General features: G+C 45.3%; 2 protein-coding genes across 2 annotated transcripts; one reads left to right on the plus strand and one right to left on the minus strand.

Moving 5' to 3' along the window:
- Window positions 1-657: 657 nt before the first annotated feature.
- On the plus strand, window positions 658-7,329 carry znf395b (zinc finger protein 395b). Its single transcript, XM_079215399.1, has 8 exons — window positions 658-728; window positions 852-964; window positions 1,448-1,641; window positions 1,743-1,843; window positions 2,551-2,899; window positions 5,244-5,339; window positions 5,913-6,019; window positions 7,180-7,329. The coding sequence occupies exons 1-8, from the start codon at window positions 685-687 to the stop codon at window positions 7,289-7,291; spliced, it is 1,116 nt and encodes a 371-aa protein (XP_079071525.1). The 5' UTR covers window positions 658-684; the 3' UTR covers window positions 7,292-7,329.
- Window positions 7,330-11,725: 4,396 nt separating this feature from the next.
- On the minus strand, window positions 11,726-17,937 carry pnocb (prepronociceptin b; the record flags this gene model as incomplete). Its single annotated transcript, XM_079214766.1, has 2 exons — window positions 17,797-17,937; window positions 11,726-12,331 (listed from the first exon to the last, which is right to left on the minus strand). The coding sequence occupies exons 1-2, from the start codon at window positions 17,932-17,934 to the stop codon at window positions 11,726-11,728; spliced, it is 744 nt and encodes a 247-aa protein (XP_079070892.1). The 5' UTR covers window positions 17,935-17,937.
- Between the last annotated feature and the right edge of the window lie 6,026 nt (window positions 17,938-23,963).

Consider the following 23,963-nt stretch of genomic DNA (forward strand, 5'->3'; position numbering starts at 1 on the left):
ATACATACAGACATCTATATAAATGTTTATTCTTTTAATCAAACTATTGTCTCATTCATTTGAGTCATTTAAGGTTTACTGTATGCTTTGTGTTCTCATTGTTAGTTTAAATACTACATTTACTCACTTTTTACTGTTTACACCCAGACTTCACTAAATGTTTGTCATGGACATTTGGTTACAAGTTATGAAAATTTGGTTAAAAGTCATGGAAATTTAGTAAAAAGTCACATTTGGTTTAAAAGCATTGGTCAGAGCCCTGTAATCAATGTAAGGCACATTGCATTGCTGTGGGAACATTTGACGACCTTCTCTGACCTCGTGACCTCGTCCACAGCGAGGTGTGACCCTGACCGCGTGCAGCAGCAGCAGCAGCAGCAGCTATGGGACCCGAGGACAGAGGCAGGGCGGGCGACGCTCAGCGGACTCTGGTGAGTGGACGAGCGACGAGGGAGACGCCCGTCCCACCCTTCTATCTGCTCATTCATCTGCTTTACATATGTATATAAAAGCCGTGCTGCAGTCTGGTGACCAGGACCTCTGCGCCCTCAGGTGTGCTCTCAGAGGGGCGCTCAGGTCGAGAAGGCGTTCGCGGAGAGCCGGCATCGCAGGAGCGCGGCGTCGGGCCCGCGGCCGCAGGGGGAGGCCGGGGAGCGCGGCTGGAGCGACCCGGCGGCTCCCACAATGCACCTGGGCACCGGGCCGGCGACCCGGGACGCCCCGTACTGGTGAGGGATGGAGGTGGCGGGGTGGCGGGGTGCACCGTGCCACATGCGGGGGTCTAAAGGAGGCTGTGTGTGTGTGTGTGTGTGTGTGTGTGTGTCTGTGTGTGTGTGTGTGTGTGTGTCCAGTTTCCGCAGCCCAGAGTCGGTGGAGATGGACGAGATCATGGCGGCCATGGTTCTGACCAGTCTGTCCTGCAGCCCCGTGGTCCAGAACCCTCCGCAGACGGACCCCGGTCCAGGTCTGTCTCTCCTCACACAACACACAGCGTTCCTCAGAAGGCCTCTTTTACTGAGGCCTTCATCAATGATAAACAATACATGTATTAATGCTTTTTAGATTATTTATAAGCCAGCGTCAAGACTAATATTGGGTTGCCAGGTTGATGATAATCCTCTATTTGATAATAATGCACTTATACATGAAGTCAGTAATAAGTTGTAGTTGTGTGAACCAAAAGAAGCGTTGATCTTTAACAAAGACATCAGTAAAGCAATGGGCAAGATAAATAAAGAAACACTCATGGCTGATGTAGGAGCTACTACTGGGTCTACTTTCCCTTTCAAAAACCTTGATTAAAGTAAAAAAAGTCATAAAAAAAGAGTCAAAAATAGATTGAAAAACAAACTTGCCGTATCTTCAGTGTCTTCACACCTTTACGCGTCGAGAGGTCATTCATTCATTCATTCATTCATTCATTCGGTGACGGACTTCCTGCTTGCAGCCGGCCAGCCTTCCTCCGCCGACATGGAGTGCGGCGGCGGCGAGCTGTCGGACAGCGGCAGCAGCGGCTACTGGAGCTGGGACCACGGCAACGTAAGCCCCGCCCCCTCGCCGTGCGTCAACGAGACGGACAGCAGCCCCGACGAAGGCCTGCAGATGGAGCAGGGGGAGGAGCTGGGTGCCAAAAAGCCAAAGGTGCGTGTCTCAGAAGCAGCAGAGGGAGTGTGTGTGGTGTGTGTGGTGTGTGTGTGTGTGTGTGTGCGTCGGGTCTTCATCTCCTGCGTTGTGTGTCTCAGAGCTCCTTCAGAGGCGTGTACAGGTGTCTGTGGCCCAGCTGTGGGAAGGTGCTCACGTCTTCCGTCGGGATAAAGAGGCACATCCGGGTGCTGCACCTGGGGTGAGTTGTGTTTACGTCAGTGTGAGAGACGGACCTTCAATTATATACACAATTATACACATGCAGCATTATACTGAGCGACTGGAGGAAAACTACTCTTTAGGCTGAACCGACTAAAATAACTACTAAATACTACAATGTTGTGGCTACACCTCAACACCGTGAGCCATGTCATGGCACACAAATATATATATATATATATATATATATATATATATATATATATATATATATATTGTTTTAATTATTTTTTTAAGCACTACATTTTTCAATTGGCTAAAATGAAATATATTTCATATCTAACTTTGAAAAAACCTTTTCCAAAAAATCTGTTTTTTGTATTTAGCAAAAGAAGTCAAAGTTCTCAAATGTTGAACAAGAACAGAAGATGTAAGATAAAATAAGATAATCCTTTATTAGTCCCGCAATGGGGAAATTACAGGAGTACAGCAGCATTGCTCGCAGTAAATAACAGATCAAAATAAAAAAGCAGTAAGAAGAGTATTAAATATACAGACTGAATACAAAATAAAATAAAGTATATAAAAAGTACATACACCAACATTAAAAAGCAAGAGGGCATCACATGTTCAGGTTGCAGAAGAGCTCTGACTTTGTGTCGGGAAGCGTTGAGACTTCTTTTATCTGCGCTGCTTCAGTAAAGGTCCAAACAGCAGCTCACGCTTTGCATGCTGGTCCGTCCACAGCAGCGGGTCGGACCAGTCCCAGAGAGAAGAGGACTTCTACTACAGCAAGATCTCCTGTGAGGCCGTGGACGCCAGCTCCACTCCGGCTCCGGCCCTGGCTTCGGCTCCGGCTCCGGCCTTGATTCCAACTCCGGCTCCGGCTCCTTCCCAGCAGGCCCTGGGCCAGGCCCCGTCCTCCCATCTCAGCTGGGCCTCCTGCGGTTCCCCTCCGCCCTCTGGGCTCCAGATCCCCCCCGCTCACAGACCCAGGTCCAACTCCAGCTGCGGTGCCAACCCGAGCCGGCCCAGTCCGCTCAGCCAGTCGGCCCCCAGCAGCTTCTGGCAGATCCACTCGGAGCACCTCTATCAGGTGGGGCCCTGGTTGTGAAGTCATTGTGAATGCTCGGTGTTTATGGAGATTTTAAATAAAGCAGGAAATCGTTCATGAAACTACCTTTCTCTCGCGGAGATGGAACACGTTAGCGTAGCTTAGCATAGAGACGAGAAACGAGTGAAAAGCTCGCCAGGCTCAGTTTAAAGGTGACAATTATTATTATTTTATTATTCATGTGCAGATGTAGCCAGTGAGCTTTAGACGCCTGGATGCAGTTTCAGGAAATTGTTACAACAATTCCATTTCCCTTTGAAACGGATCATTATGTGGATTATTTTTCACAGAACTGCAGATATATTACAGTATTAAGGCGCCTAGCTAATAACGGATGACGTCGGTTCCACAGCTGGTCACGATCTTTTTAAATACGACTGTTTCCTTTCCGTACGGCTGAGCGGATGATTGATCGGTGCAGTGGAGGTGCTTAACCGGCGGCACTGATGTAATTAGTCCCACTATGAATGGGGACTTTCCAATGCCTCGTTAATGTCTGGGAGCTGTTTGCAGGCGGACATTTATTCCGTGAAGACACTCGATGGATTATCCAACAGAGAGGGTTTCTTCTAGTCCCTGTTTCAACATTGGCATTTGAGATCCCTAATTTCAATAAATAATTGTTTACTTCCCAGAGTTCTCTGCAAGCGAGCAGGCCGGGTTTTGCCAGAGCGACTAAAAGGAGATGTTAGCATGAATTATTAAATGTCAGACGTGGAAGCGCCGTGCGACTACAGGAGTTCATGCTGCGAACATCGCAGTTTCCTGTCGTCTTTTCCATGAAATCGGTCCGCAAATGGAAGCGGGGGCAGATGTGTGTGGATCCATCTTTATCCGTCTTCTGCTCGATATCTCAACAGGACATTCTCTCTGTCTGTGCAGCAGTGGTTGTCGTGTCGCTTCATACGTCCTTCTTCCCTCGCTCCTCTATCGAGCCAGTGAGCCACAACTCTGTGTGTGCATCACGGAGCAGCGCATTTCGCTGGTGACCCGCATTTACCCTGAGCCGCCCAGTCTGTAAATGGATGCTTTGTGACAGTGAGAGAGAAGCTGCCTCCCCTCCAGGAGACGGGATCCTCACCAGCTTGCAAAAGGCAGAGAAACATGACATGGAATCTCCCAGTGTGGTTTAGGACCCGCGGGCCCACTTTGGACCTGCAAACTCAATTGTTTGCATGTTTTTGCGCGATACAGATGTAACTCTCTGTCCGTTCCTTGGACCACATTTGTCTTTAATGTCCTCGGGGATGCAGGAATCCAGAGGGGAAGCCCTGCCTAGTGTGTGTTGAGTTGTGCGTGGGTGTCATGGCTGCCGGAGGCTTGAGGTTTGAAAGGCCCGACCACGGCGGTTGAACTTCTTCTCTGATCCAGGCAACCCCGTAACTCCAGTCTCTCTATCCAACTCACTAGCATCCGGTTTTCTTGTGCAAATATTAGTGGAATTTCTGCGCGGTGGGGTGAGGCGCGAGGAATGCAGCCGCATGGCTCAGGGAGAGCTGCAGGAATCGGACGGAGGGAAACTGGGAACGAGTTTGCAGGAAAAGACCATTTAGTGATGCTAGTTACAGCTGCTGGGTGGAAGAAGCCGGGAGTTGATTCGTTGTGGCAGAGCACAAGCGATCACGCCTCCTCTGAGAGGCTGCACCAGTCAGACAGGAGGGTAAAACAGTCACGTTCCATCTGGAACCATCCAGAGGGTTCTGCAGAGAACCCTTCATGACTCACGGGTTTCATCTTGAACCCTTTAAACCAGGAGTGTCAAACATACGGCACATATTTTATTGTTAAAATTGCAGAAGAAAAAAAACTACCCGAGTCAGGACTCGATCCACTGATCCTCTGATTTAAGACGGGCATAATAACCATTGAGCCACAGTCACAATTGTTTGCAGCACTGACTTTACTAAAGATATTGCCCAACTGTGGGGGAATCTGCAGGAGAGCCCAGGCAGGTAAACAGTGGGCTGAAGACCTTAAAATAGGGTTTATCATCCAAAAACCTTCACCAATGATTTAAACATAGAGAAATATTGTCATTATGAATGCGTTATTATGCTGGGATTTTACTGGTCTGGCCCATTTGAGATCAAAATGGGCCCCTTCGCTAAGATGAGTTTGACACCCCTGCTTTAAACGATCCTGAAAAGAACTATTTTTCCAAAAAGGGTTATTAATGGAACCCTTAGTCTCACAAAGAACGCTTGAAAAACCCCTATGCTTGAAGCAAGTGCTTCTGGGTAGAACTTCAGCCCATCGGGGAGAACCTTTTGGAACCCTTATTTCTCAGATGAATCATGTGGCGCCTCCTCTCTTCTCCTCCGTCCAGGCTTGTAGCCCCGTCCAAGTGTCTGTGGCCCCCAGGAGCCCCGGCTGCCAGGGCTGGACCCCCTCCACCACCGTCTCTGGCCAGAGCAACACTCCGGTGGGTCTTCTGTCCGGTTGTGTCCTTGTGTGTGTCTGTTGGTTTAAGCCTGAAGAGCCTGTCTATCACCAGTCTCTCTCATTTCAACTTTAGACTCTTTAGACCTGTTGGTAAAACAGGAAAACATGAAGACCGTGACCTGATTTACTTAGACACAGCAGGGTTCTTACGGTCATGGAAAAGTCATGGAATTTTAAAATGGTTATTTCCTGGAATGGTCCCCAAAGGTTTAGTAAAAGTCATGTAAATGTGTTATATTCATGTGTTCATGTAAATGTGTTATATTCATGTGTTCATGACGTTCATTTACGCTGAGTTTGAAATAATGAATATGCTTTTAAAAGAAAGACTCAAAATATAAGCAGGCATACATACAGGCATCTATATACATGTTTATTCTTTTAATCAAACTATTGTCTCATTCATTTGGTTTAAAGTCATGAAACCCATTGGTCAGGATGTGTCTGAACCCTGGGACAGTTGTTGTGTAGCAGCCATGACAGATACATGAAACGTCCACATGTTCACTCTTTCATGACATGCCTTTGTGTTTTCCTGTGGTCGTGTCTTCAGGTGGTCAAACCTCGCTGTCGGTCCGTCAGCGTCGGGGAACAGTGGCTCCAGCAGAACCGGCTGCAGCCCATAAGTGTGTCTCCCTCCCGCACTCACTGCTCCTTCAGGTGAGAACTCTTTAACAAGCAGCCTGTGGCTCTGTGTTTGCTTTGAGCTAAATGCTAACATTCTGATGCTAAGCCGGTAATGTTTATGTCCCTTTGCGTTATTCTTTTCCCCCATGACTGCTATGATTGCTTAGTTCTGGCCAGTAATACTGTGTTGTGATTGGTCGATTATCTGGCGATAGCAATGTGCTGTGTCATTTAGCGGCAGGCTTGTTAGCGAGCTAAACGTCCCCCGCGCTTTCATGCTACGCTGGTTACAGAAAATGAGCCGGGCAAAGTCGTCACTCATCTGGTGATAGCCAAGTGCTATCGCTAGCGGCTAGCTAGTTAGCTAGCGAGTACTAGCCAATGACACAGCACATTGCTAGTCGCCAATGACAGCACAGTAGGGTGGGACTTGGCAGAACACGCTTGGGGAAATAAAAAAATAGCTGTCACATCTTAATGCCGAGCGTTAGCATGCTAAAGTTTGCTAATTAGCATGCTAACGTTAGCTAATTAGCATGCTAACGTTAGCTAATTTGCATGCTAACATTTGCTAATTAGCAGTAAATATAAAATTCCGCTGATAGGGATATCAATTGTTTTGCTGGTATAATAAAGTATTAAAAAAGTTATTTTTAATTATTATTGAAAGCAGCCAATTATATTTTGCTGAGTCGCATAACAGCATTAATCATTTTAATCATAGTTATAAAAAGTATAATTTTTGTGTTCCTGATTGATCTAAAGAAAATAGGCCAGTGTTGAAAGCAGGAGTCTGTGTATCGAAGGGATTAGTTTCATTCTTAATTCATCTGCAAATAATGTAAATTAATCAATCAATCATTAGGTCTATAAAATGACAGACAATAATGAAACATGTCCTTCAGTGACGTCATCAAATGTCTTGTTGTGTCTGACTAACACGAGGAATGTTTGACACAAGAGAAAACCCTTCTGCTGCTTTCTGACCCCACTAGTCCACTATCTCTCACCTCCAGCTTGGCTTCTTATCGCCCCTCCCTGCTGCCTGTACAAATCACATGGCCAGGAAAATTGATTCAATCTCCTCTTCATTGATATTAATGTCTTCTTTTCGCTCAGTCTCATTGTGATGTATTCTTTATAGAGATTGCTCCCTCTGCCCTCTCGTCCTCATCTGTGTCTCTGGTCTGCAGGAAGGGTCGCGGCGAGGCCAAGAAGTGCCGCAAGGTGTACGGCGTGGAGCGCAAGGACCAGTGGTGCACCGCCTGCCGCTGGAAAAAGGCCTGCCAGCGCTTCCCCGACTAAGACTGCTGATGGAGGGAGAGAGAGAGAGAGAAGACGTGGATGGATGGATGGATGAGTGTTTTAAAAAAAAGACTTTATCAAAAAGAGGATATAAATCAGGGCCCGAGAGCTATCAAGAAAAACATCACTTCTGTTTAGTTCTTTGCTTCCCGGCTACGTCCATACTAATACACTTTCACTTTAAAGCGCGCAGCTTCTTCTGCGCTCCACGTTTACGTCCACGCTGCTCCTGCGGCGTCAAACCAGTGTAAGGCGTGTCCTTCCCTGATCCGTCACGGCCCTCACATGTGCAGTGCTTCCTCCGTAAATCTCTTCTGTCGTTTCATTTCCGCCTGTTATCGCTGCGATGGCGGGAAACTCCAAAAGCAGTATTTACACGTCTAGGATTAGACAAAGGAGGACAATCTGCTTTTAGGTGCTTTGGAACCCGGAGGTCCTAAAACTCTTCTTTCAGTAAATATATTTTAGCCAAATCAAATAGTATTCAGCCTTTGTTTCTTTTTAATGCGTTGAATGCTGGTCTTGTTCATTTCCAGGGCTTTGTGGGGCGTTGTGGGGCGTTGTGGAGGTTGGTTTATGGCGTGCAGGTTTATAACTGCAGTCTGTGAGCGTACCTCTGGGTTACGCTCCTTCACAGTTCTTTTGGTTAGTTTCTAAGAATAATGCAGCGCACTAGAAGCCGTGTTGAGTTCTGTCAATCATGCTTAGCTGTAATCACGCTTTCATTTTCGACTTTTAATGCCGCGAGAGGTTGGCTGCCAGATCCGGGTTAATAGGTATCGACACAGTGAAAAAGCAGACAGGTCCCGGACCCTGGTCTAGACCAGACCCGGCACAGATTAAGCCCCGCATGTGGCCGGTTTCCAGTAGAAAAGTGGCGGCCCGATCTGGGGTCCTGGGGTTTTCCGCCACCCTCATGTCGCCCCCTAGTGGCGAGGCTGCAGATTGCAACGGAGTGAAACTCCTCTCCCGTGTGCCAAATGGCCAAAGCGACGCGAAAAAGGTGCTTGGTCTGTGAAGAAGACCCGCTCTGCATATCGGCTAATTTTAAGGAAACAAAAACACACGGGTTCTTATTCTTCAGGTGATTATTCCATTTCCTCCCGAGCGCTCCTTAGAGTCAGCTGATACATCTCTGGTCTGGCTTTCCGGCATCGCTGCAGAGCAGACGGTCCGCCTCCTGTTTACACCGGCATCGCGTACGCCTGGCGCGTGCCACAGTCCGCGAGATGTGTGTGTTTTTTTTTTCGGGCGTGTTGTTATGGACCGACGTCACTTCTAGAAACGGTGCTAAAGCGCTCGTGTGCTCGGAGGTATTAGTGTGGAAGTAGCCTCGGCCTTTTCGTTTCCTTTCCTAAAGAAATGCAAAATGGACTCTTTCTGTATCTTTGTAACTTGATCCTGAGAAGTGAAACTGCTAGCTGTTGACTGACTTTGACCATGTGACGTGCTAAAGCCTACGATGCTCTCCTACTTTATCCAAAGGTTCACATTTCTGCCCCTGTAGCTCCACTGTATTCAAATGCTACTCGGCTTGTTTTCTTTATTCCAATCCTCTCTTCCAGTGGTGACGCAGTGGTTATGATGTACATTATATTGTGTGCTTTGAGTTACGTACAAGTATTTTATACCTTTTTTTTATTGTCTTGTTCCGCCCGTGTATTGGGCAGATTTCTTTCTCTTTTTTTTCATGTTTTTTGGCACTTTGTTGGAATATAAACTCACATGAATAAGCTACATTTGGTTTGACTCAACCAGGTTCTTCCTTCCTCCCTGCCGGTGTGTTGGCACACGACCAGTGGTTCATGGTTCATAAGCTACGGAGTCATGGCAGTGGGACTAGCGTTAGGGAAATGAGTTTTAATAGCAATAAAAAATAATGATTTAAAAAACAAAAAGAGGAAATATATTGTCAAACACAAATTAAAAAGCACTGAGAATTTGAAGTTGAGTTTTTTTCTTCTTCTGCATGACAGTCCACAAAAGAAATAGCAAACTGTTTTATTGTAGTTTTCTCTATACACATTTTGTATGAAGACTCAGAACAATGGTATAATGTTAGAAATGTAGTCTGAAATGTACATTGTATTCACAAATTCAAATTTTTTGGGGGGGTTAACAGAGAAACGCACACATGCAGGTGCACAGTCACACCCAATCAGACACGCACTCATAGCAGACATCATCACACCTCGGAGTCAAAACACTAAAACACTTAAACACCAGTGCGATGCAGAAGAACGGATGTGACCTGCAAGTGGAGGGAGATGTGCTGATGGGCAAGACAAATTCAAAATGTTTCACCAGAGCAGAAACGTGTTATTCTGTGTAATAATGAGCACAGCCGTCGCCCTGCTCCTAGATACAGTGACATGAAGTGACCCCGGGCGGAGGAATGTTACGCCGCCGCATCTCTTTAAACTTCTGCTCCCTCATTTACAGAGTTGCCGGGTAAGTTAGGGACTGTCCGAAAATTATTTGATATTTGGAATCTGTGTGCGGGGAGAATTCTAAATTCATAAAAACAACTTTGATAACTTCCCAAGTGAAAATTCATGGCTGTGAGATTATTGCAATAATCACGTATTATGGGTTAAACAGGTGTACTGAATTGTTTCTACAGTTGAACCTTCGCTAAGTCCCGCCCCCTGCTGCTGCTAACCACGGAGCCACACTGCCACTAACTGCACTCGGTGATTTCCTTGAGAAGCAGACAGACGGTTCTACTGTGTGCTTGAAGGATGTATCAGGAAGTCAAACTGACTGGAGTGAAAACTGGTTAAAAAGATGGAGACAGAAGCTAAAGCTACAGATCAGAGTAAAGGTGAAGCAGCTCATCGCCTGGAGATCCAGAGAGATCACATGACATGAAGGATCACTGTTCCTGTGAAGACGTTGGTCTTCATGCACTGTTACTCATTAAGCAGCTGAAGCAGCATGTGTACACATTCAGTATACCTTCCGTAGCTAGCTTAGCATAGACGTGCTAACGCTAGTCAATGATGTGCTGACGTACTCTGCTAGCGTTAGCTCCACAGGGTTTCATGTAGAAACGTATATCTCGTATATAACATATTTAGCCACACCGGGTATCGAGTATCACTATTCAATTTATTTTGTATCGCCCACAATCACAAATGGCCTCAGGGCTTTACAACCTGTAACATACGACTTCCTCTGTCCCGGAGCACAGCGTTTCACCACTAAACCAGCCTGAACAACACATTTGTAACCCCTACGCTATGATTCGCCAGTCAGAGGGCGGGACTTAGCGAAGGTTCAATCCTCTACACTTTGCCTTAGTTTTGCTCTTAATAGTGAAAGTTGTACTGATTCAGTTGCTTGCTTGTTTTTTGACATTGGAGAGGGAAATATGAATAACTGCTTTTATGAAAAGGGAACTATACGGTTAGCCCCCATGCCCACCCAAATCATTTAGTACAGTCCCTTAGATGGCTAAAAGAGACACTAATAATACTGTCAGAATGAGGGATAGTATAGTTTGACATAGTTTTCTCTGTCTTGCATGAATGTTCTGATCTTTAATCTTGACTGGGAAGCACATATCAGCCATAAATCAAGTGTATCTGTATGTTTAGCATCTAAACGTTAGTTAGCGTCTCCAAAAGAAATCCAAAGAAGGACATGAACTATCACTGGGGACATGGCAGTCAGTATCCAAGTGGAAACACTAGAGGGCAGTATTGTTCCACAGAGAGGCGCCTCAACCTGCTGCTTCCTGGAGGAGAAACTCATCAATGACATTATCCCCAACTAAATGGTGCAGAATTAGAATACAAGGGAAAGGAACAATACTTTTTTGGGGCTCAAATCTCAGAATGAAGCAATGGGAACAATAGGCGGGAGGGGGAGGGGATTAGGAGAGAGCTTAAAATTAAAATAAATAAAGAATCACATCCATTGTCTTTAATTAATTATCAATCTGAAAATAAAAATGTGTTAATAATTGTTTGTGGTTTGTTTCGACCCAAAATTTCAAAAGGAGAAACCTATGTAGTAACCAATGAGAGCCGGACATCAGCTCTCAGTGCAAACAAGGCACCATCCACACATGCATGAAAGTGCATTCAACGTGATTTTAAATGTCCCCTCTGGTGAAAAGGCTCGCGGTGAACCAGTTTTCCAATCTCGTTTGGCCCTTTTCTTATTATGCCGACACACAAAAATATATATTCGATTGCACTTCTCTAATTCTTTTATTTTTACAGAATGGCATGGAAATGTGCTTGATAAGAAGGACATCACGGTCAAAAAACATTCCCCGTTACGTAAAGAGAGGTGCGGCGGGCGGGATGGCGGAGTCCTGTTCTTCCGGTGTCGATGGCGGCGGCGGCGGCTCTTCAAAGTGTGAGTGAGCTGCTCAAAACGTGATTGGTTGAGGTAACCGGGGCGGCGGGAGCTCGCGGATGCACGTTACAGTTGGTTTTGCCTCCAAACCCGAGTCACAGGGCCGCGGTTGAGCTTGCCGCTGCGGCCGCTCCTCATGCCCAGGTACTGCCGGAGCAGCTGGTTCACCCGTTTCTGACTGTTCCACTTGCGGGCGGATTTCCGGACGCCTATGAACCCGCCGTAGCGCTTCTGTAGGGGCCTCCTGGGCGAGCCCACCAGCTTCCTGTACCCGTAGCGCCCCCTCTGAAAGCCGCCGAAGCGCTTGGTCAAGGCGACGGCCTCCGAGCCCTCGTCCTCGTCCTCGCTCAACCCTTCCTGCTGGCCGTCGCTCCCCACGTTCCTCACCTTCCTCTCGCCGTCTGGCAGACCCTGCAGGCCCTCGTCCTCCTCCTCCTCGGATTCCAGCAGCGATGAGTCGTACCGGACGCTGCGCGGCTCGAAGGGAGCCTCGTCCGAGGCCTGCAGCAGCTCGCTGTCAGAGTTCAGGTCCAGAGAGGTCAGCTGCAGCTCCTCCCCCGTCCTCTTGAACAGAGCCGGACCCTCAGAGCGGGACAGCTGCTTCACGGCGCGTTGACACACCTCCCATGTGAGAGAGGAGGAGACGTGGCCCTCACACTCCAGCAAACACACCTGCAGAGGGAGAAGAGAGGACGTGTCAAGATAAGGGTGTTGAAACTCTAGTCGCGTCATTGGTGGAGAGGTTGAACCAGTCGGCAACCATCTCTAAGGCCTGAGAAGCAACTGGAGACCTGATCCGTGGCTTCGCCTGCTCTTTGGTTCGGCTGCTGAGGCTCTGAGTGTTTCATCTGAGAGTATTGATGCTTTCTCAGTACGGCAGCCTCAGGAAACACACAGTGGCCAAAGTGGCCATGGAAAGAGCTCCATGTTAGGGAGGCTTGAACTGCCAGCAGCCAGGAATACATCATTGTTTATTCCTTTGAAGCATAGATCCATTACAGGATCGCCAAAAGAGATTGGACACAGAAGGACTTGATTATGTTTTTTGATACATGCATTGCCAAGATACTGCATAACAGACCATGGCAGCACTGTAGCCTATTGTGTGTGATCAGGTGAACAGATTTGACTATAGTTAACATTGTTAGTATCTTTGTTAAATGTAAATAATTAAAGCTGCATTAAACCGTTTTTTATGGCCACTTGGGGGCTTGGTATGCAGTGACCAACCAATGGTCTGCAGTGTTTTAACTCCACCTTTTAGCGTCAGTTCAGCTCACTTGGAACCTCAATTGAGATGACCATTTTTACCATATCAGTTAAAACAAAATTCTAATGGAAACCCAATAAGGACCGTTCCAAGTGAGCCGTGCCATGCAGTGGAAATTGTTCAATATCTAGTTGCTAACTTTAATTGCTAACTAAAATAGCAACTAGCGGCTGAAAGTGATGAGAGCCAAGGGACTCAACCAAAAGTTGTGGGCCGGAAAACCCAAACAATTAGCAGAAAATTGCTTAATTGCTGCTTGGAGCTGAGGGAAACAAGAGAGCAGTTTTATTAATTCTTTGAGGTTATTCATTATGAACGATCCTTTTCAAACTACACATACTCAACATATCATTTTGATAGAGCAGCTTTAAAGACACCCATGGCCACTTCCTGTGTGCATGTTATCGGTAATCAGAGTTACACACCGTAGTTCAAGATGCAAACACGTTATTTATTCACCTCACGAGTGGACTGATCATGTCAATCTTTGCATCAACTTATGAACATATTATCCAAGGTCAACATATCATATATGGCATGAGTTACTTTTGTTTCACTACTCTGCCTCAGACTCCAACCGGAGCCAGGCTGCTGACCCGGAGGCCTACGTGTCGTGGGAGTTAATGGCCGTTGTTCCCGCTATGTTGGACGTAGATATGAAAAGTCATGGGCTAATATGAGACGTCCATCATTTTGTAAATGTGACATCTAGTTCCGCAAAAATGATTGACAGCACATAATTGGAAGAAATTACAAATCAGTTTGAAGGACAGCAGGTAAATGACGTGTAATTTGTTCAGGTCGGCTCTTCAACTTCTGGTAATGATATATTTGCTCTTGAAATGACATATTTAGTATTTTTATATAGAAAGGACTTTGTCAGAGCTGAACCACTGACTCTCTTCATTTTAACGACCTTCCTGTCTTATTATCATCACACCTGTCACTGGGCGTCACGCCTGAACACTCACAGTCCTGTTGGCGGCAAGGACGTATGAAGAGCATTGGAAGTTTGATTAATCAGTGATCTGGTTTTTCCCTTTCCCTTGTGTTTGGTAAAAACACTTTTTAACCTGCTGCCTTAAAAATAAAACTGAATTCATCAGTGTGCCCTCAAATGTAGAAAACCACAATGCATCACTTTCTTACGCCCACGCATCTCTCCTTTCGCCATCTTCTTGAACTCCCGTGCCCTCAGAGTTAAATTTTAGTTTGAGGTAAGAAGTAAATCCCATTTAGTCCTCTTTCCCAAACGAGATAAATTGCATTGTTATCGGAAAACCTGCTCACATCAAAAGACTGGGAGGAGAGGGAGTTCTGCTGTGAATCTACCAGCGGAAATTAATTAACCATCGTAAATGAAATGAGCACACCAGGGGATTCTCCACGTCAGATCAATGGAGCAATCTAAAGGAGTTTATGAGTAAGACGAGGTGTGTGTGTGTGTGTGTGTGTGTGTGTGTGTGTGTGTGTGTGTGTGTGTGTGTGTGTGTGTGTGTGTGTGTGTGTGTGTGTGTGTACACGTAGTGATGTATTTATATACTTGTGAGGGCCAGAGGATGAAAAGGAGGTGAGAATCCTCCGCAATGAGGATGCTCTTTAGGCTTTATTTCGTCAGTATGGTTCAGGGCTGGTACTCAAATATAATCTCAAGGTTAGACTCCTGACATCAGGTTTGGATGAGGAACTTTGTCACACGTTCTGCCATCCGTCAAATAAAGTCATTAAAACACAAACGAATCAGGAACGGGTTGTTGTTGGGTTTAAGGTGAAGATACTCCTCACTCTACAGGGCGGTATCTAGGTAGTGGGAGGAGGGCCACCCAATGGTGCCATCCAGGAGTCTGTGCACATGCATGGGTGATGGCCATGTTAATGCTGCGACCGCAAAAGCAAAAGGAAACTCACATGTGGTAAACCAACCCGTGGTCAGTCCTAACTGCCAATCGGTTTCAGATAGCCTAAAAAACATACTTATTTTAACCCAGACCACAATCCAAAACTAAGTAAACCTATGTTGGAAGTTTGGACGCGCCTTCCCAGACGCGTCCAAACTGACGTCATAGTTTGACGCAAAGGGCCCCTGATCAAGCGTTGGTATACGACGAGTAGGGAGCAAGAACCTGTTGGGTCAACGCTAAAAGGAGGTTGTTTTCATGACAATGTGCCTCCTGTGAGCAGGCTGTTTGACAACTTGCAGCTTAGTGTAGTCTCTGCACTTTCGGATTTATGTCAATTACCAACGCTCAATGCCCATCCAAGAACTAGCGTGCCCTCGACTTGGTGACTTAAGGGTGTGGAGGTCGGTGGGGTGGATTGTCTGGACTGATCAATATGTAAAAAAAAGAACCAAAACATCTGTGATTAATGATTAAATCAAATAGTATGTCTGATAAAGTGGCTAACTCCAGCACACGTTTGAGAATTTAACTCGGTTGTTCTTATCTCCACCCTCTCGAGTCACTTTGCAAAAAAACAAGATGGCGACTGCCAAAATCCAAGATGGCGACGGCCAAAATCCCAAACTCAAGACTTAAAAACTGCTGTCCGCAAACCAACTGGTGGCGTAACGGCGACTACGTCCACTTCCTATATTCTGTCTATGCTCAGGCTCTATAAAAACAAGCAGACCATTCTACAGTACATATTTATCAGGTTGTATCATAGCTGCTTCACATTTTGGTTCTCCTTCATTGGTCTATTGATCATTCTGTACGTCGGATGCTTGGCTCTATTTCGTTGTGCTGGTTCTGTGTGCAGCGACAGTATGAACCTAGTGACAAGGTGTGCTTGCATAACAGACAGTATTGTGTAATGTCAAAAGGCCCTCAAAGAAAGTAAGAACATTAATATCGAGTATGTAAACAATGACAACATGTAGGAGCTGCATAATTATGTAAATAATAGCTGTAGCACAGATGATTAGCCCAAAAGTAAACAACGGTTAGCGTTTACCCTAAAGATTAGCATTACGCAATGAGTAGTCATTGGAAGGGATGATGCTATGAGAGGCTCCAGGTGTGTGTGTGTGTGTGTGTGTGTGTGTGTGTGTGTGTGTGGACCCATTCACGAGTGTGTAGGTGTGTGCACTAATAAATCAATGAGTCCTGACAATATAACACACACTGGCGGCTACACACACACACACACACACTCTCGCAGGCTGGGATTACTCAGTGCATTCCATCTGTGGCTCAATGGGAAAGCGGAAAACACAATGAGGAGCTGATAAAATGTGTCAGTCCCCGATGTAAGCCTGGCTGATGATACTATTACAGAGTTCTATTACAACTCCCCAAAAGGTCCCAGCTGTCTTTCTCTGCATCATTATCAGCTAAATTAGCCTCCGTGCAGCTATTCATGGACGCCCATGTATATTTTTACCCGCTGCGTCTCGCAGGATTTGGAAATGACATCGTGTGCCGGTATCTTCATGTCGGTCACGAAGCATTGAATAAGTGCCGGAGATACTTAGGAATGCAAATAATCCCGTTTTCCACTATGAGACGGAAATAACAGCAATGTGGTCTGGTTGGAATGTAAACGCCAACTGTTGGGCAGCTCAGGGAAACGTCTTTGTATTGTTTTGTTTTAGCTCGACCTCCTTTATCCTGATGGGTTTCGTCACGATCAGAGGAAGAGTTTCCTCTAGCGCCACCATGAGGTTTTTTTTTGTTGTAAAATGTCTCCCCTAATTTAGTCCGTGGCGCCCGCCCTGCAGATTGCTTTCCTCAGTGGTTCTCAAACTTCTTTTTTCACGCCCCACTTTGGAGGGAGACAAATGTTCACGGCCCAACAACATTGTAACAAAATGGTCCATGCTGAATTTTTATTGAAATAACTTTTTGTGACTCCTTTTCAAATAATAGAATAAAGAAAATCACTTTGAAGTAAACCAGATTGCTCCATCAGACAAAAACTAATAAAATGTGCAGTCACTTTGTTAGAATAACGCAAATAAATAATATTTGTCAACAAAAAATGCTTATTTTGCTGCAATTAACCAGTTTTGCACTGAATTTCTTTTCAAGATAATACAAATAAAGTGCAACTAGTGAAAAACTAAACTAAACAAATTCAAATATTTGGCAATAAAGAGTTTTACACTGATTATCTTTTCAAGATAATAACAATAAAGTGCAACCTGTGCCGAGCAGAATTAGTGCCGATATGTGAGCGCCCCACCTGTAATGCCTCCTCTCAGTTTGAGAGCCACTGCCTCAGGGAAACACTGTTAGCAATGACTAATAATAATAATAATAATCATCAAACCGACTTCATCGAAGGCAGCGCCATCGTTCATCTATCGATGGAGGCAGTTCACTCAAATGTATGGAACATATTTCATTATTCATATTCTAGTGGAAAGATATTCCCTTTATTATGTATCATTTATTATGTTATTATTTAGATTTTCTGGTCCTTTCTAGTTTGGAAGTTACAACCTAAAAATATGCTTTTATAGATTTGTTGAGAGGGTTTTTTCTGCTTTAATTGACAGGAAATGTTGACTTGTTCCCATCTTTAGCCTTCGACCAGCATGACAGCACTAAATGAAAATTGAACAAATGAATACCTTGGGGGACTGCTTTGAAAAATGTAACTTCATTGCACAAGTAAACCACCATAAGCACGTCATTACCCTCATATTGACTCCCTAATGCAGAGGCCATCAAAGTGCACAGCAACGCATTAAGCAGAAGCTCTTATCGCGCCTGAAAATAACTCACTCAGACAATCACAAACACAAACACAGCTCCATCAGGGTGACACTGGCACACACACGCTACACAGCGGATGCTCTTATCAACAGTGACTCACAACGACAAACAATGACACACACACACACACACACACACATGCTCACCATGGTGTTGAAGACTTGCTGCAGCTGCTGCTGCTGCAGGAGCACGCCGCAGGCCACGCATTCCCCCTGGCAGTCGCTGTGTCCAGGGGTGAAGAGACTCGCCAGCAGCAGCACCAGGGACCACAGAGGAATCTTCATGCTCAGCACAGCCGGGCGGGCAGCGAGTCCAGCAGGTACGAGGGAACCGTCTAGAACAAAGGGTCACCGGCTGGAGAATCTGGAAGATAAAGCCTGTTGGGGATGTGGGTCCAGCCTACAGGGGGAAAGCAGACGGAGTGACAGGAGCGTTGCATCAATTCCAGTTTATAGGACTCATCAGCTGTATTTGGGCAGTCAGTCAAAGCGTTGGTGGCGGGAGCCAACGCCAGAGGACAATGTGGGCTGGAGAGAGAGACAACCTGAGGCAATGCATGAGAGAATGGGTATTTCAGTGGGCAGGAAGCCTCTACAGGCTGCCGCGCTGTATCACTGCTGGAAATCAGACGGCAGAAATGAGCAGATCTGTGCTGGAAGACGTCGAGGACACCAGGGTCACGCCCTGCATCCACAAGCCGCCTGGTACAGGGCTGCAGAGCCGTGAACCAGGTGCACGCTGCTGGCTGCTTGCCCTCCACTCCCTGACCCCATCTCTCCTGTCACTCACCACTGTATCATCCCATAACGCAGAGATAACAAGGAATCTACAGCCACTCAGAACATAACAGATTGCTTCTGCCCATAGACTGCTGCCTCACCAGAAACGTGTGGCCCCTGCATGTGTATGAGCCCAGACCGGGGCTAAGATGAATCCACATATTCATGCCCTTTATGTGGTATTTGAACCATTATCAAGTAACTCTCAGGCTCCCTGCAGAGGTTGTTTTATGAGAAAGTCCCTGCTTTTCACCATTGGTGGGGGAATTGCAGGATTACAGCAGCAGTGCACAGAAGAGACACATATCAAATCAAGTAATATAAATAAACGGTAATAAAAACAGTAAAGAGGAATACAGTAGCAATATTAAATATATATAAAACAAGTATATAGACATACTTAAATGTGTTATATATTGCACCAGATGAATGTAATTAAAGTGTTATAAGTGTTAGTGGTCTACTGGGAGCTCAGCTTGTTGTGCAGCCTGACGGCAGCGGGAAGGAAGGACTTTCAGTACCAAACAATGCGGTATTTAAAACACTTTGCTGTTTAACGAAGAAGGAAATGCATTCAAGATGTTTGGCAGAGCTCAAGGATACACACGTTTTGGTGAGTAATATTAATATTTTTTTATTTTCAAGAAAACTACACCCTTTGATTATATCAGAGTTCTTGGTAGAACCCCCTGGTTGTGTTCTAGATGCTATGCTTTGAATCTGCTTTGTTAGCCCCCTATAAAGATGGAAAACATCAGGGTAGAACCTCCAGAGAGGGTTCTGGGTAGAACCATTACACTATAGACGGGTAGTCTGTAGAACCATTAACAGGGTTATTCAGTAGAACATTGCACAGATGCTTCTAGGTATTCAAGGTAAAACCCTCTGAATTAATTCCAGTTGGAACCTTTACAAAAACCTCTACCAGGAACCTTAAAGGGTTCTCCTACGAGGACAAGACAGAGAACCCTCTATGGTTCCAGTCAGCAGAGTGTACAGGGCACCTCTAAACCTGCGGTACATTATGTTTTGGCCACGGAAACAAGCCGTTGTATTATCACACCGCTAATGTATTATCATCTTCTCAGTTGATATGGCTAACTTGTTAGCAATAAGTTGCTAATCCAACACGTCTAACACACAGAAAGATGAAGGAAAAGCTTTGGACCTCCTGCTGACCCACGTCTACAGGACGCCCAAAGCTTCTTCTTCATCTTTCCACCAGTCGGGTGAAACGGAAACGTTTCCACAGCCGTGATGAGGACGGGGACCCGGCTATGACAGCCCCGTCCCGCGGTAGAGGCCTCAGATCAATGGGCGCGAATGGAAATCTTCATCAAAACACAGAGCGGGTGTCGCATCGACGGGTACACTGATGTGAAAATAAGTACATTGGTCAAAACGAGCGCACCGTGACCGTTTCCACGGTCCCACGCCGGCGCTCGTAGTCAATAGAGCGTGAAACAGGTCGTGTGTGACCCGGACTCATCTAGAAATATAGAAACCTCTTTATGGGAAATCATTAGAGGGACGGGTTTATTTGCCTTGCAGAGATGTTTTGTGCAATGATCATTTCCTAGCCTGCTGACTAAGCCTATTTGATATTGCTATGCTCTCCCTTAAGTGGCCCCCACTAAGTGAGTTGAACAAATGAGTAAACCAGCAGTAAGTGATGGCGTAGGCCCGGCATCACAAAGATGTGGCGCTCACACATTAGTAATATTCCTCCATGCGAGTGTATTAATACGAGATGTTTTTGTCAACACAACTAATGAAAAGTCCGTATGGAGCTTTTCAATTAGACAAAGGAAGTCCATTTGTTTGCCTCCACACATTCAGAGGCTCACATTAGAATATTGGGATTTGGGCTTTTTGCTAAGCAATTTGGGGACAGCATCGAATCCTCTGAGGCAAAACATCATCGGAAGCTTTTAATTCAACTTTACTCAAGAACTTTTCAGTAGTTTCTCCGTGTTTCAACGACAATTTGATGAAGACAAAACTTTCTAACCTACTTTAAATGTCCTTCTCTTTACAGCTGTGTGTCGAAGCAAATTATCCAAATTTGTGGTATAGCTGCATTCATTCATTCATTTCCATTAGTCCACAGATGTGTTGAACGTGGACTCACGTAGCAGCATCTGGCTTTTCATGAACGGGCAGAGTGATTGACGTCTTCCTCGAGGGAATGAAGCCACGCCACCGTCTGCTGTCTCTCTTTGAATGGAAGCATCACAACAACGAGGACGTTAAGTGTTAGTGAGCCCGTCGTCGTCGATGTGTAAAGCGGTATGGCTGGACGTCATGATTCGTGTTGGTCGGGTCGTTGACACCAGATGGGTTACGGCTGACTGCACTTGCTCAATGTTTATTTCCTATATAATCAAATCTGTTTTTACACCTTTTGTCCCCAAGCAGTCGCTCTTAACGCTTTACTACCCGGCAATGCAACCCGGTTCCAGGAGAAGGGTTTATGTGGGCAGTAGTAGTAAACTACATTAGCTGTTTTGGTACGGTTGCATATGGAAGGTTTCGACGTTTGTGTCTCCATTTTGAGATCAAATCACTCAGTTCGTGTTTCAGTGATGAGAGCCGCTTCCTTTTCTTCAGCAGAGAGGTCAGAGATGTCAGAAGCTGCATAAGGTAGAACATATATAGAATCCCTGCTTTTACAACCTTGTGATTAATAATGAATTTGTACCCTTTACTACTGAAAGAATGCCTGTAAAGGGACGCTCCTCTTACTTTTATACATTAGTGCACTCATTATGAGGAGCTCTCTGTCCCTCCTACAGCAGCCATAGCAGGTAAACACAGGTGTATCTAATACAATCCTGTTCTATTTAGTGTGTTACAGCCTTCCAGTGAGCCAGCATGCACAATGGCCCACATAAATTGAGCAGGGTCGTAATTAATGCCATAGTTTAGCCTGCGATGACATTTCAAAATGGCCACTTGTGAGTTCCCAGAATGGCTTGATAGGCGACGGGAGATGTGGGTTTAGAGAGAAGGGCATTGAGGAGATCTAATACATGAAGATATGCAGCTGCTTTATGTCAGGATTAAGTGTTTTTGAAGCCCGACCTGCCCGTAGGACTAATACACCTCTGCTGCTTCAATTTGGACAAATCTCTTGCTAATCTGACCCCCAACTTTATTAAAGTGCAATACTAAAGACTGCTGGAGTTCCCCTGTAATTGACATTGATAGATAGATTCTAATGAATTGCTGAAAATGTACGGTGATTTAAAACAGTATTTCACAATAACTGTAACATACAGTTCAATATTCAGCCTTGTATGTCAATTACCAGTTAATACCGTCAAATAACTATAACAGCAGACTATTGTAATTTATCAGCATAATTTTCTGTGAAGTGGTCAAAAAAAACTAACAAAGCAAGCAAAACAATCGTGCAAAGATGTAGCCAAACAGTGTAATGGTTTTCTAGAGACTACTGGTAATATTAATAATTACTTTATCAAAATGGTCATGTTCATGTTAGCATGCTGGTTAGCATCGGCTGATGACGGTGCACCCACTCTTCTGGTTAGCACTGTTAGCTCTGTCTGTATTTAGCGCAGTTAGCGCAGTTAGCACAGTTAGCACAATAAGCTAGAAGCCGTGGGCTCAGGCGTCTCCACGCTGAGAGGCCAAAGCAGCGCTCCCAAACACCTGGAAATACAGACGCAGTGATCTGACTACTAAACGTATAATACATACCACTCCAGTCAGTAAGAGTCTTTTATTTTGTGCCCTCATGTCTTGGTTATCATACTTGGCAGCTCCAGACAGCCAGGCGCCAGAAAGCGTCTCCATTTGACCGTAATCTCAATAACTTCAAATTGAATCTGTGGCCTTCACATCTGTGCCTCTTTGAGCCATGAACCTCCTCTCTGCTCTATTCCAGTAAGGACACAGCGCTCTTGATATTGCCACTGGTCCATTTTCGCCACCCTTCCCTATAAATATGCATATTATTTCAGCCATCCTTAACTTTTCACACATTTGCATAATCTATGTGGCAGAGCTAGCAGTAGGTCTGCTGTACGATGCGCTGGACACGGATAGAGCGGCCGAGGAGGAAAGGGAAACGGAAAAGAGCTGCATCTGAAAATATATTGTCATCATTCACAAACACAAACAACCTCGCCCTTTAAAATGAAGGCTGTCATGAAAGCAAAAAGAAAATGGAGCATAACGAAGGGCCTGATGTCTCTATACTTTTAGATTAGTCTTTCCATCTTGCACAAATGAATGCTTTTACCCAGTCCTTTCCAAAACAAATACACTCCTTTATGCTTCCATTAGAGTTAACTAAGACCCTGGAAATGCTTTCCAGAGAAAATTGTTCTCCCCGTTCAATCACGCTAGAAGCAATCAGAGCATTCATTAAAGGACCACCGGTCTCATGCATTTGGTTTTTCTGAGAACAGTTTTTCGTCCGAGTCTGAAATACATAATAATATCATGCAAGAACCAGTCTCACATTGGTTTAAGGTGTTTGGTTTGTCCATTCAGGGCTACTGTAGAAACATGGCTGTTGGCTCCGAGAAGACCATCCGCATGGAGATATAAACGGCTCATAATAAGGTAACACAATTATTCATTTTTCAGTTGATTTTTCATACTTCTTCTTCTTATACTCCATTTGTGCTGACAGATCCCTCTTTCTGCTACGCACTGGCCCTTTAAGTGTCTTACACCAGGGATTTAAGAAGACGTTTTTCACTCATGGATTGTAGATTTCATTACTTTGAAGCAGTTTTGAGTTTGAAAATCCTATGTAAACTATGTCGACATTATTCTGTTTGTCTCCGCAATACGAATTATAATACGATTCTAAATGTATTCAAATAGCCTAACGATATCACCATTCATTTCAATTTGCCATCAATGCAATTGTAACGCTCTGTATCCATGTATGCATCATATCCATATGAACATCTTTCATTAGGTGGTCTTGCTGAAGCGAGATGTTAATGGATCTGTTTCTTCTGTATTTCAGGTGAGATGAACTGCTCTGACAGCAGGACTTCAGTAATGGACAGAAGGGCCAGGACGCATATACCGGGAGCCTCGTGTGGTATTATTGAGGCGTTAAGCTAATTCACAATTACTTTTGTGCCAACAAGTGAATGGATGTGTGAGCGTGATGCGAGCAGCCTGTGCAAAGCGTGTTAAAAAAGCTATTATGTATATATGGGATATTTCAACATTGGGCCACGGGGTCACCAGTGTGAGACGGGGGAGGAGAAGAAAGGCTCGCTGCTCTCTCTCATCCATTAGTCACCTGCATGAAGGTGGAACCACAAAGGAGTCTGCTAATGCACAGATAACTCCTGCTTCCTGTTGCATGCACTTTCCCGTTCTTACCTCAACACCTTGTCTTCCTCCACGCGGCTCCATTTCCACATCTGTGGATCGTGGCTGGGATCTTTATTTTCTTTTTTTGTCATCTTCAACGACACACTGCGGAGGCTTCCAGTCTCTTCCAGCGGTCGTCGGTCTCAACTGCCCTTCAAGAAGAAGCC

This window comes from Taurulus bubalis (assembly GCF_910589615.1).
Source record: "Taurulus bubalis genome assembly, chromosome: 3".
Taxonomy (NCBI): Eukaryota; Metazoa; Chordata; class Actinopteri; order Perciformes; family Cottidae; genus Taurulus; species Taurulus bubalis.

Coding starts and splice junctions, on each gene's coding strand:
- znf395b (XM_079215399.1), top strand. CDS start 685: ATGCACCTGGGCACCGGGCCGGCGACCCGGGACGCCCCGTACTG. Junction 965..1,447: donor GCAGACGGACCCCGGTCCAG/GTCTGTCTCTCC, acceptor TCCTGCTTGCAG/CCGGCCAGCCTTCCTCCGCC. Junction 1,844..2,550: donor ATCCGGGTGCTGCACCTGGG/GTGAGTTGTGTT, acceptor GTCCGTCCACAG/CAGCGGGTCGGACCAGTCCC.